Below are 14322 nucleotides of genomic sequence, written 5' to 3'. Positions count from 1 at the left end.
AATTTGTTATGAAATATAAACCTCAGGGGGCAAATTGTTATAAAAATACAAACCTCAGGGGGCGGGATGTAATTTCCGAAACCTCAGGGGGATATCTGTAATTTAGCCAAACCTCGAGGGGTATATATGTAATTTGCCCTAATAAAAATGACACATGATGATTTTACCAAAAATAAATAAGAAAGAAAGTGATTATATATTGAAAAAGAACACTATAATTTTTACTCATCTCTAATCTGCTTGCTTTAATGGACTGAATTGTACAGTCTGAAGTCGTACTTTCATCACGGCTCCTATTTAATGATTTGATTTCTTCATTTTTAGACTTTTATATATGGATTATTTGTAAATAAATAAAAAAAAGCTCCTATAATCATGGTTACATGGCTTTTATTATATTTATTTAAAAAAACAAAAAACAAACAGCATATATGATTTTGAAATTAGATGATCGATTTTTTTTAAAAATAATTATGACAAAATTATATGTTTATGATTATGAAGTCAATTTAATTTTTTAATAAATAATTACAAATAAAAACTTAATAGATAAATGAATCAAATTATAAGCCGAAAAATGCTGCAGACCTCTAAATTGTGACCTCTAGAAGAGCTCTAACTTGTGGGTCCTACTGTATGATTTGATGTTTTTGCTTTTATTTTGTTTTGTTTTTTTTTTTTTAAAGTTATCACGTCATTAGTGCTCTTATTAGAGCTCTATTATTAGAGCTCTTAATCACCACCCTTCTAATTGGCCAGGTCTATTAATGGACCAACGTATGCATAAATGTCTAAAGTATGTGATTAGTAATGGCTGAAATTACGAGGGCATTAATGATTGTTTCACCAAGAACTTTTCTAATTAGTTGTTGATGGAAATGCTCTTTTTTTTTTTTCTTCTTCGGAATATTAATGAATTGAAATTAGATGGAATGTTGATAAAATCAAAAGTGGGACCATCAAATTTGTACAGATTTTTTTAGTATACATACATTATCTTAAAAAAATTAATTAATTTAAAAAAAAAACATTTTTAGTCATTAGAAACAATTGCATATATCTCTTTTATTTCCTTTGCCTATTATATTCTATATTGTTACAGTCACTAATAATAATGCTACGAAATAAAATTTGTTAGAAAAAAAACAACAGGATGACAATGGATAACCTATTCTGTGGGTATTTATGGAGACCCAACCTAAATACATGGGTTTTTTCCTCTTTCTTATCTATTGGGTAGGGTATAATATTCTTTAAATATCTACAGGGAATGGGTTGGGGATTGGTACCCACTAATTTCCCCATATGTTTTTTTATTTTTTTTTTTAAGATTCACAACCAAAACTAAATATACATTCAATCTTTTTTCTTTTATTTATTTATTTATTTTTTTAGGTTCACAACCTTTTTTTTTTTTTAAGATCCACAACCAAAGCTAAATATACCTCCAATTTTTATTTTTATTTTTATTTTTAAGGTTCACAACCATTTTTTTTTTAATTTTTAAGATTCACAACCAAAGCTAAATATACATTCAATCTTTTTTCTTTTGTTTTTTTTTTTTTTTAAGATTCACAATCAAAACTAAATATACATTCAATCTTATTTTATTTTATTTGGCTCAACAATAAAATCAAATACACATTAATTAACATTGTCACATTATTCTTGTCAAATTTTATGCATATCTAGAATTTTTTAAATTTATTTAAAAAAATTAAGGACACTGTCTAGTGTAAATTTCGGTTTGCTTTTCTATGTTATTTTATTTTGTTATGTATTGTAATTTTCAGAATGGTTTGCTTGTTCTGAAATTTCAATTAACGAGTATGAATTTATTTATTTTATGTTATCACACAATTTATACAACATATATATATATATATATGTGAATGTATTTGAAAATAAGGAAATTGTAGAGAATCAAAACAAGCATGAGTCATGATTGGTTAGAAATGATGGGTACAAAGATTTATTTGCTAGAAAAATAAAAAGGGGATACAAAGTCTTACTAAATAATTTTTTTTAAATTAAAAGAATTTTTCTTAGTTATGATCAGATTTAACTGAAATCAGCTTGTTTCCCAATGTTATGCTTTATTTATTTAGATAGAAAATATTTTTTAATGAAAAAATTTTTTTATTAAAAAAATTAAAAATATATTTTTTTATATTTGATGGTGGTGGTGATGGAACGAAATGAAAGTAGAGATTGTTACATAGTGGTGGGGTGATGGCGGCAGTGATGATGGTAGTGGCTATGGCGATGGTAGTGTGACAATGAAAGTGAGAATAGTGGTGATGGTGTTGTGAAATTAGTAAAAATTTAATTGAAAAAATATTTTTTGTTTTTTAAAAGTAACAAATAACAAAATTCGTGGGGGACTAAAGGAAGAAGATGGAGGATGGATTGCGTGTGGTAATGCATAGATATCTTAAAATGAGTGGTTCAGATTTGTTAAAGGTATAATTAGATTTTGGATAAATTAAAATGAATGGTTCAAATTTGCTAAGAGAAAGATGGTTTAATGTCTAAAATGTTCGTGGCTAAGAGATCAACAAACAATTCCTTGTTTATGCCCTGATGCAATTTAATATGAGTCTTATAACACTTTCTTCAAACAGGTTCTTTCAGATTTTATTTCTTCCAACAGGCTCTTATAACATTGTAATCAGGTTCTTATAACATGTAGGGGAGAGAGTGAGAGTGAGAGTGAGAGAGAGATGGTTGTAATTTTTTTTTAATCTTCCACGTTCTTCCACATTTTTTTTTTCAATTACTAAAACTTATTTGATTGTCTCAAAATTATATATTTGATTATTATAAAACAAACTTTTTAATTAATTAATTAATGTGTATTTGATTTTGTTGTTGAACCAAATAAAATAAAATAAGATTGAATGTATATTTAGCTTTTGTTGTGAACCTTAAAAAAAAAAAAAAAAATAAATAAATAAGTTGTTAACATTAAATATATTAAAAAAGAAAGAAAAAAGATTGAAGGTATATTTAGCTAAAACCTTTATAAAAAAAAAAAAGGTTGTTAACATTAAATATATTAAAAAAGAAAGAAAAAAGATTGAATGTATATTTAGCTAAAACCTTTATAAAAAAAAAAAAAGGTCGTTAACATTAAATATATTAAAAAAAAAAGAAAAAAGATTGAAGACATATTTAACTTTTGTTGTGAACCTTAAAAAAAAAAAAAAATTTGTTAACATTAAATCTATTAAAAAAGAAAGAAAAAAGATTGAAGGTATATTTAATTTTTGTTGTGAACCTTAAAAAAAAGAAAAAAAAAAGTGATTGTTAACATTAAATATAAAAAATAAAAATGGGGATTAAAATGGGTTAGAAAAAATCCATACCCATTAAAAAATGGAGAGGATGGTACCCATGGAGAATGAGGAAAATTTATTATAGGAGAATGGGGATGGAGAATTAATATCCACCCCATTGCCCTCCATTGTCATTCCTACAACAAAGATTGGATCAATCTATGAGCTGGTTTGGGCAAAACCATTGGGTTAAACTCGTCACAACTACCGACCACCTCTTTCATCGTATATTTAGAAAATACAATAAACAGAAAAAATATAGTAAAAAAATCAACGATGAAAAAAATAGGAGGAGAAAATACACATTTTACCCAAATACATACATACATGAGAGAGAGAGAGAGACACACACACACACACATTTACATTTACAGGTTACCCTAATTGCAGCCATGATAGGTGGTGGCAAATACAAACCCTTGATTAATTTAAGGAAAAAAAAAATAAAAAGAACAAAAAATGAAGTTGATACACTTTCGTGAAAACGATTACATTGTTTTTGACATAAAACAATATATTCATTTAACCATTAAAAATGATAGCACAACAGAGAAACCTTTCACAAAAATTAGTTTATTGATCAAACCTTGGATTCTATGATGTCTTCTTACATTATTCACATACAAATTTATAAATATGTGATATTCTAAACATGTGCACAATTTCCCTTTTTTCCAGTTCCATTCCAGTTTAATGAAACATATATAAAGCCCTAAAAGATTCGTTGGTTTACATGTATCGACAAAAATTGTATCAGTTTGGTACCCATGCTTCCAGAAATCAGTCATCATGACTTGGGAATTAAAAATGCTGCACCATACTATACATAAATTGTAACATGGAAGACAACTTGTGTTCACAGCGGTTGGAGTTCTTGCTCAGGAATAGCAGCATCAACAGGCTTGTATGCTCCAATTGCTTGTTGCTTCCTTCTCCAAATAATCCATCCCCCGGTAGCTGATAATCCCATAATTAGCATAACGATGATTGCTACAACCACAACCATGTAGTGTTGCTGCCACCACGTCCTGCATCGTTCCAGAAAAAAGCAATATGAATAAAAAGCAGCGAAAACAAAGAAAAAGCCTTAGATATGAATCATATGGTATTTGTATCTCTATACAATTCAGGAAGCAAATAGGGGTCGCAAAGAAAATGCAAAAAGAATCAGGGTCCACAGTCAGAACACAAGATATGACGGACCTGAAATAATTACCTCACAGTCGAAGCTCCTAAATGCAAAACAAACATTAGATCACTCACGCATTAAAGCTAACTAGTTTGTCTAGAACATAGTTATATTTTTATTAAAAATTTATGTTCCTTTGTTTTGTATGTCTCTGTGGGTTTTTTATTTTTATTTTATTTTAGAGGGGCATAATACTTGCGTCGTTGACACATTCTACAACCAGTTCATACCCTTTTACATCCCCTAGAACCTATAAATTCATTTACTGTTTTAGATTGAAAGAGAGAGAAACCAGGAGTGGAGTAAAGAGGTGATTTGCATTATCCAAATTTAAATTGAATATCAACAAGAGGCTTTTTCTTGTTGCCACAATGGAGGGCTGGAGCTCAAACTACACTAAGCGGGGAGTCTAAGCTCATAATGTCAGCTGAAATGAAACTAGATGGGCCAGGGGCTAAAAGAAAACATGAACACTCAATGGTTAAACCACATTAGCATCTGATAAGTGACCGGCACAGAAATTGGTTTCACACCAAACATTGGATGCCTTCCAGAAGAGATATGAATTAACACAATGTCATTCAGATACTCATATGCCACTTCCCATATAATGCATTCAATAAAATGAAGCCAACGGTTTCTTCAATGTTTCATTTATGCTCATGGGATCACTACTGAGGAGGAGGGGAAAAAAGGATAAAATTTTGCAATAGCCATTCGAACAGAAACCTATCATATTATTCCAAATCACAATCTTTTTCAGTCTTCCTAACAACCAAAGGACGCATTGTTTATAAATTAAGGAGTCCCCAATCCCTACTGTTTCTTTCCAAATGTAAGTTGAGAAGACTAAATTTAACCACACTTCCATACAGAGAGTTCATACGACAAAAAATGCCAAATTCTAATAGTATATAAGATTGTTGAAAATATGTTTAACCCAACCATTCAAACCCACCCCAAACAAAACCATACATCTCTTCTACTAGGTGTAGCTCTTGAAAAAGGAAAAACAAAAAACAAAAAACAAAAAAGTTCGAAACATGGAAAATCCTAGTAAGTTTATGAGATTGTTGAAAAATTCTAATAACTTCTCATCTACCAGGTGCATCCTTTTAATAATAATAATAATAAAAATAATAAAGAGAAAAAAGAAACAAGTAAAAAAAAAAAAAAGAAACTTTAATCACGGAGTTTAGTATTTATGATACAATAGTACCAAACTCCAGTAGCATATTTTGAACAAAGATGGCCAACAACACTCCCCACCTCACTGCCCTTGAGACAGAGCATGCATATACAGAAAATAATGGGAGAAAAATAATGCAAAGAGAGCTGCAGCAGATAAATAATAATATAGCTTACTGTTTTTGTCGGGGCTCAATGTTCCAATCGACCAACTGATAAGTTCCAAAGGTATCAGGAAGCCGGACACGATGTTCAGCTAACCGTGCAATAATACCCTGCCAATTAGCATAGTTACTGAGCAAATGATTCTAATTTTATGAACGCAAAATCCTTGCAATTCTGAAAAGCAAACTCACCATTGCAGTGGCATTAGCAAAGTACTCGGCAGATCCAGCTGGCAGAATGGCCCATCTTATTAGGGAATCATTTCCTTCAGCTGTAAAATTCAATAACTGGACCTGAAACCATTCACCCCAGATAACAGGCACCCGAGGTAAGACAGTTTGTAAACTGGATGCATCAACAAGTGACGCAAAAAATTCCAGATTGAATGCTGCAACATGAAGCTACCTGTGATGTATTCAGATCTAAGTCCTGGGCAATGAACTGGGCAAGTTCTGTGATGTGAGGCTTCAGATCTGGGTATTTGACGCTCAAAGACATGTAAACTGTTATAAGACCAACTTGAAACTGTCCTGTACATCAAAGGTTACATGAAAATTACATCAGAGTCAAGTCAGTTCATGAGGAAAATTATGTTATCAGAACATGGTTTAAGTTCATAACATATCGAAGAACTGCCTTCCTGATGTCCTTCAAAATGCAACAGCTAGTTTGAGCTCAGTCGGAATAAACATAGCAGATTAACATACACATTGAAAAGTTTTCACGAATATAAAAATTGACCTCATAGGAGCTTCAAATGGTCAGATAAGTTAGCAATTTAGCAAATAATAGCCATAGAAGAAATGAATGTTAGAAGTTTACAGCCTACACTACCCAAGTGGGCATTATATGGAAATTTTTACTCAACTTCTAAAGTCAAGAGTCAACTTCACCAACTAAAATCCCAAATACTCGAGGCGAATTACATAAATTCTTCAGCATTCAGCTCCATCTGGGGTCACATCATTAACTATATTGTAAGTCATCATGTTTGCTTCACTTTCTTCTGACTTCATCCAACTCCTCTAATTCGCTAGAACCTTAGCTTTAAATGCTAATCAATCTTCCTTGCTGGTCCATTCATCTATGCATATGTCCAAAACACACTTAAATGACTTTCCCCCATTTGATTGCAACTGGTGTCATTCCCATCCTTCGAGAGCGCAGCGATATATGATTCTATAAAATCCATGATATTTATACTCAGGAAAGAAGAAATGCAAACCTATGATCTATCAGAGTTGAAGATCTTAATGCTAATCCTAATCTACAAGCATATATGATGTAGTAAAGAAAAATGACCATTTCCAGAACTCATTAGTTGCTTCCATGGTGTCAACTACTTTGAATGACATCAGAAAAGATAAAATAGCTCTAGCAATGTACTTTCCTAAAACTGTCACTGCACTCTTTTTCCACCTCTGTTAGTCTTAGGATAGGTTGTTCTAGGTAAACTGTTATAACTTCTTGAGTTTTAATCCTTGAATGGAGTTCTTGAAACGCTCAGTGCTAGCACAATGTTTGAAGTGTTATGAACTTATGATTCATCTTAAAGCAAACCCAATTGAGCTTGCATGTGAGAGAATAATGTATGCAGTCATGAACTAAAGCACAGACAAGCTTGGCCCATGAATCGATTACATGACCAAGCTGGATTGATTCCATGCTCCAGCTTGAAGCTGAAATTGAGCTTGCTTGTGAGAGAAAAATGTATACAGGAAAAGGATATGTAAATAATTAAAAGGGATAAAGAATCAAACAGGATAAAGACATATACTGCAAGTATCAAATAACAAATTCTTAATCTCAAAAAAAAAGTGCCAAAATATTGGTGAAACTTGAGGTTTATCGGAATTTGGAAAGAAACATGCCAAAAATATCTTACACCAATCAAAGTCGTAAAAAAATTTATTGAAGGAAAGTAAAGAATAGATGTAGTTGTCTCCTTTTGATAGGCAAAATTAATTTAGATTGCATAAACTTTTCTTCCCTCCAACGCCGAAGAATGCATTTTCAATTGATATACCCAACCATGACCACACCCACCATGTGAGAGTATTTATAAGACACATTCGGTTCCAAATTAATGTGACAAAGGATAAACAAAGCTGTTGATTCAAATAAAATGGGTAGGAAAAGGTTATTAAAAATGTTGCAGCTTATCATACCTGTAAAATTATGCTGTGGAGGTCCAACAGGAGCCACTGTGGGTGACTCATCTGCAGTTGAGTTTGTTCTATCAGAAGTTGAAGGCACAGGTGGAGGAGCACTAGTAATGTGAAGCCTTTCCCATAATTCAGAGCAATTTGTTTTCCAGAAACCAATTTTTTCATGCTCGCGATCATACATCACAAGAGTATTGCGGACAACGATTCCTGTACAAAATTATATTTACGAACTTAATAACAAAGAAAAAAGAAAAGAAAATCATATTTTTGGAAACATCTGTTTCAAATTTGCAATTTTATTGGATTTTGTTTTGTAGGGTTCTTCTGTGGAGGAAAGATTACTTACCCCTTATTTAACAAGGATTTAACATTAAGGTCTATTGTAGGAAAATCACAACAAACCCTAGTATGATTAATGTTGTTCTCATTTTGCAATATTTTTCTACCCTTTTTTTCACTTTTATACCAACCCCTATTTATATTTTCGTTTTAACACCACAACAAGTGCATCAGGACTCAATCATGAGGTGTCTCTGGCAATTACAAAAATTATGAGTGAATGGTTTGAGTTTCCATTATAGCATAAAAGTTCATTTATATGTTTCCAAGTTCAGCTAATGGTAACTCCAGTTCTTGCATTGCTATTCTAGTAAGTGTAAAAAATTTCAGGGGAAAATATGCTAACTATTTGTGAAGCTTACACATGTAAATAAAGGAAGGAGTTTGTTAAAATTTTGTTTCAAATTCCTCGCTTTACTCCATCCAAAAAAGATTTTCATATTCTGATCCAAAAAGGAATTTATTTTGAGCATGATAAAAATTGGGAGTGAGAATTTGGTAATGCCCAAGTGAAGGAGGGGTCCAACCCACAAGGGAAACATGTTTTGTGGAAATACTCCTAAAAGGCACCGCACTTTGTGTCGTGTTACGATTTTGCTTTTAGTGCCATTGTTGTTCCAACTTACAAAGTTTTGGATCTGGGTTTCAACTCTTTTTGAATTAAGGTTGGATAAAATTTTGGAGTTCTAGGGGAAAAGTTCGGTAGTTGTAATCTACTTTCATAATGATGTTTGTTAATCATCTTTGCCCAAACTTAGTCTGATTAGAGTGAACCATATTAAATCAATGCGTGTTTTTTTTTTTTTGGACATGCCTTCCCCTTGGTATATTTGTTTACTTATATTGTACTCCTATCCGCACGAACATACTAAAACAAGTCATAACCGAGGAAACAAAAAGATCAAATAGGAGTATAATGGAGAAAAATTGCCACACATTTGGTAAAGCATAATATACCTCCTAACAAGGTGGTTGGATCCTTTCCATTCTGGAAAATCCCCAAGCAATATGCACCATGTGCCTTTGAATGCTTTATGTAGACATGAAACAAGATAAAGCAAAGAAAGAACATCAGTCACTGCTTATTAAATAAATGTTTGCAAGGACAACAGAAGTCCACCCAAATATGTCATTTCAAAAGGGCCATTTTTCTTCTTCAAAAAAAAAAGAAATAAAGAAAATAAAGAAGACAATGAACTCAGATGCTTACCCGGAACAAGTAGTTTTCCGGAGAGAGTGACAGTTTCTGCCCATTGCCAAATACCATGTCAACAATTGGAAATGTTTTTGAGAGTTGTGAGACATCACTGGAGTAAACATAAAGGTTAAGCATTACTTGCAACACAAAGATAAGCAATCAAACTAGTATAGTATAAACACAACCTCCCGGCACCAGAGAAGCAAATATCATTATAATTTGGGTCAGGACCACGAATCTGTTTGAGTGAATGGAGTTCTTTCACAATCTGCATTCAAACACTAAAAAAAATCACAATAAAAGAAAAAAAGATAAATGAACTAAAAGAGGCCAAAAGTATGGCTGCAAAATGAAAACACAAGTGATAAGCTAAAAACGGATGAAATTAATTTAAACACTTCAACAACTATCAATTGATTTCCCTTAAAATCTCCGAAGGACATGGGCAAGAAGATATGCTCTCTCTGTTCCTGTTTTATTTATTTTTTCCATTATTTATTTGCTACTCTTTGTTTTATTTATTTTTTCTTTTTAAATTTGACGAAGCTCGATAATTTGTTTCCATGAGAATTCACTTAGTCTTCTAAACAAAAAGAAAGAACATAAAAAGTATAACTTTCCTCTTGCTTGACAAAACCTCAACTTCTGCATGTGGTCAAATTCAGGTATGCCACCTTTTTTTTATTTTTATTTTTTATACCCGGGAACCATGTCCTAGGCAGTGTCCTTTGGGCCTACCCTAGGAGGAGCATAAACCCGAGGTATGCTATATATGTTGGCTTCTCAAAGCATAGAACTACTAAAGTTTAGGATCTAAGAGGCCGCAATAAACCTTGTTGTCAATAAGAAAGTACTTCTAAAAATGCAATGCAAGCTTGAGGTATTTGATATGCAATAAAAAGAGGGAGTAAAGGGAGAATGTCTATACATCCTTCAAGTCTGTTACAAATTTTCTTTTTGTCTCCCAGGGCTAATTACTTTATGCAATAACTAAAGAATACTAATCTAAATCTCTGTCAGAATGCATCAACAATATGTTCACCTAACAAAAACTTTATGTCGTTCTACCATCGGTTACATAAGAGCCAGAAATTATTAGTCCAAATAATTTCATCACATCCCGCCACAGAGAGAATTCAGTCAAGCTAGAATATGTTTCACAGACCATTTGCTTTTCCTTTTTTATTTTTATTTTTATTTTTAAAGAATATATTTCACAGCATGTTTAGGAGTTTAAACATAAATTGAACTCAGAATAAACACAATTAATTCAAATGGAAAATATATATATATATATATATAAATAGAAGAGGTAAAGGTTAAATAAAGTGAATCTTACAGCATCCTTAAATGCTTGGAATGCTGCTTCTGGTAGGTAAGCGTAAGTAGTGCCACTATCCAGGATGGTTCCATATTTTCCATCAAAAACACTTGGGTTTAAAGACAACTTCTTCCCAGCAACATGCATCTCCTTCAGCTCAATATTGTAATATGGACTGTTGCCATCCCGAAACTAGAGTAAATGTGTGAGATGTATCAAGTGTATATATGTTAGGAAAATAAACAATGTTTTGGATCTATAATATGAATATTACGAAACATACCTGCGTGCAGGATCAGAACGGGAGAATACCATGTTAGCAGGGGGGGAAATGCCACCAAGAATCATTGCACCACCACCAACATCCATCCCTCCATAACACAAGGAAAAGGAATCACTAATTACACCTCTGTCAACAAGTTGATCCACAACACTGAGATCACCATGGCCCAAACCCATTATGCCATCAGCATGTTGACTGTAAAGGTCGCCAGTTTCCACATTTTCACAACCAAAAACAGCACGCTGGGGTGCAAGTGCACTTTCATTGCCAAACGATATAATGTCCTCACCAAGGACACCACTGCTAGAACTCATTTCAGCATACTGTCGATCATAAACACACTGACCCCTATCACCATCACAGGTGCAATCAACGTTGCACTTTACAGGTTGGTAGGTGCTAGACAAATCTGGCTGGAACTTTGGATCCTGGTGAACAAATGATACGTCTCAAACCATAGAAAGGAAAAAAGAAGAAAAAAATTTAAAACTCCAAATATAAAAGACATACATATACATACTAATTGTGTGTGCACACATGGGGGGTGTTTGGCAAGGAAAAAAATAGCCTATTTTAGGCTAAAATTCACAAAAAGACAAAATAGGCTAAAATAGCTAATAAGACAATATATCACATCAAATCCATAATCATTTCACTTTTTCTCTCACAAACATCACATCCAACCACAAAAAAATTCAATCATCTTCCCAAACACAAAAATTTTAGCCTACTAAAATAGCCAAAAACTAAAATAGCCTACTAAATTAGCAACTTCCCAAACGAAGCCATGATATGTGTGCTGTTAAAACAGCAAGAAGTTACAAATTTTTATCTATATTTGATCTGGGGAATTACATGAGGCAAGCAGTTACAGGCTTTTACGTGAGGATATTTTAGGAACACCAAGAAGTGTGACAAAACTCAGGTGTACACTTTATACAATATAGTATAGATATTTTTTTTGCTTATCAATCTATCAAACAGTTTTGAATTACAAATCAATCACCTTCTGTGTAAAAACATCCTAATAGGTTTACAAGCCAATTGAATCACCACATACGGCCAATTATGTGCCCAAACAGCTTGCACGTAAAACAACTTTTCCAGAAAAACATGTTCATTCATTCATTCATCAACCAAATAACTTAACCAATAACAAAGCAAACACAATCAAAATTTACAGTAACAGACAAGAAAGATGAAATACATTTTATGAAAAGAAAAGATGGAAAATAAAAAATCACAGAAAGAAATCAAGTTAAGTCACGGTCTTAAAAATGAAATTGGGAATACAACATTCTCTTAAATGACTGATATAAAGGTTGGGTCTTTGGCACTCAGTTTGAGCAAGTGACAAGTACCGACTACGTGTATTGAAGTTCTTGCCTCAAAAGGCAAAGCCGACCTATATCTACAAAAAAAAAAAAAAAAAATTTTAACGTTGACATAACAATACCATACCAACACCTAAAATTGTTGCATACAGTTGTGTAAATCAATGAACAATGGGTTTTCAAATGATTTAACATTGAAGATTAGATGATCACCTGGTGTCTACCACACTGTTCACATGTAGAGCAAGGAACATATGTAACAGTACTCCCTGTATCAACGATGAGAGCGAATTTCTGGGGAGGAGTTCCGATCCAAAGCCTAGTGGTATAGTAACTGCAACAACACCAATTTTCAATTCACACAATTTCAATTCCATCGAATACATATGAAAGAGATTGGAGAAGATGTGAAGATCTATTACCCGTTGCGGAGGAGATCGTCGTAGAGGGGCATGCGAGCGTTAGGGTGGAGAGGGTCGGATCCCTGAATCTGGCGGCGGACGGAGGGAGAGGAGGAGTTGCGGGAAGAGCTGCTAGGAGGAGGAGAGAGAAAGAGGGGGAAGAACATGGTGTGGCGGTTGCTGCCGCCGTGGGGTGGTCGGAGGATGATGGTGGTTGCTTCGCCGGAGGAAACGACCTCGGCCACGAGAAATAGGATCAAGACGGCAGTGGTGGTGGCGACCTGTGACCGCGGCCGCGCCATTGGTGGGTGGAATTGGAGGTCAATGAGAGAAGTGAGAACACGGTAGGTCTCTCTTCTCGCTAGAGAGATAGGAGATAGATGAATTGACTTTCCATTCCAACCTTCCTTATGTGTATCTATCTATGTATGTATCTATCACACAACTTGTAGATTCAACTTTGCCAAACTAACTAATAAATTCCATGGTATGATGCAACCTTGCAACCAAAGAAAAGCTGGTTTGACACAGGATTTTTGTTTTTTTTTTGTTTTTTTCTAATGTGATTGGAAAATGAGTGGTGGGATATTCATTGGACTATTATCAAGATATAAACATAATGAATAATGTTTGAAATTTTTAAAATTTTATTAAATATTTGGGTGAATTACATTAATCGTTTTTATAATTTGAAGGTTGTGTTATTTTGATTCTTAACTTTTCAATTGTAACATAATTGATCTTGAATTTTGAATCTTGTTTCAAATAAAGACAATTGAAGATATCATTGCTTAATTTCAATGGCAAAATCGTCAATCTGGTAAAATATAAACTAATTTGATAAAAATAAATATCAAAAAAATATTTTTGAATTTTAAAAAATTATTTCTACCCACTAAAGATAAAATTATGTAAAATTGATAAATCTTTTACATATTTATTTATTTTATCAAATTAATTTTTATTATGTGTTTGGATGATGATCATGTAATGATTGGTTGTTAGGATTTTAATATGTAATCTGTATATTTAATATATGAATTGTTTTTAGTTTTGAATTTTTTTATTTAATGAATTTGTTTAATAATGATATCAAAATTGTCGCCATATTTAACTTTTGAAAAAATATAAGCTAATTTAATGAAAATAAAAACCACTCATTACATGATCATCATCCAACACATAATAAAAATTAATTTGGTAAATAAATAAATAAATAAATGTCTAAAATATTTATTAATTTTACATAATTTTATCTTTAGTGGGTATAAATAATTTTTAAAAATTCAAAATATTTTTTTGATATTTATTTTTCAAATTAGTTTATATTTTATCAAATTGACAATTTTGCCCTTGAAATTAAGTAATGGTATCTTCAATTGTCCTTATTTGGAAAAA

The 14322-nt window shown here is 32.3% G+C and overlaps 1 protein-coding gene across 1 annotated transcript; it reads right to left on the bottom strand.

Moving 5' to 3' along the window:
- Positions 1 to 3895: 3895 nt before the first annotated feature.
- Positions 3896 to 13517, bottom strand: LOC114303143 (aspartic proteinase 36). The gene is made up of 12 exons (XM_028248296.2): positions 12946 to 13517; positions 12737 to 12857; positions 11190 to 11617; positions 10925 to 11081; positions 9771 to 9853; positions 9598 to 9694; positions 9345 to 9417; positions 8049 to 8255; positions 6286 to 6410; positions 6072 to 6173; positions 5893 to 5990; positions 3896 to 4366 (listed from the first exon to the last, which is right to left on the bottom strand). The coding sequence occupies exons 1-12, from the start codon at positions 13224 to 13226 to the stop codon at positions 4195 to 4197; spliced, it is 1944 nt and encodes a 647-aa protein (XP_028104097.2). The 5' UTR covers positions 13227 to 13517; the 3' UTR covers positions 3896 to 4194.
- Positions 13518 to 14322: the final 805 nt, after the last annotated feature.

This window comes from Camellia sinensis, chromosome 4 (assembly GCF_055761805.1).
Source record: "Camellia sinensis isolate YWXY chromosome 4, ASM5576180v1, whole genome shotgun sequence".
Classification (NCBI taxonomy): domain Eukaryota; kingdom Viridiplantae; phylum Streptophyta; class Magnoliopsida; order Ericales; family Theaceae; genus Camellia; species Camellia sinensis.
This window is presented reverse-complemented; position numbering and strand designations above follow the sequence as displayed.

What these genes read in the sequence shown, in the direction of transcription:
- LOC114303143 (XM_028248296.2), bottom strand. Translation starts at nt 13,226, where the DNA reads ATGGCGCGGCCGCGGTCACAGGTCGCCACCACCACTGCCGTCTTGATC. An exon ending in TGCTTCTCTGGTGCCGGGAG is followed by an intron (nt 9,695 to 9,770) that starts GTTGTGTTTATA and finishes TGTTTACTCCAG; the next exon opens with TGATGTCTCACAACTCTCAA. An exon ending in TAGATCTGAATACATCACAG is followed by an intron (nt 6,174 to 6,285) that starts GTAGCTTCATGT and finishes GAATGGTTTCAG; the next exon opens with GTCCAGTTATTGAATTTTAC.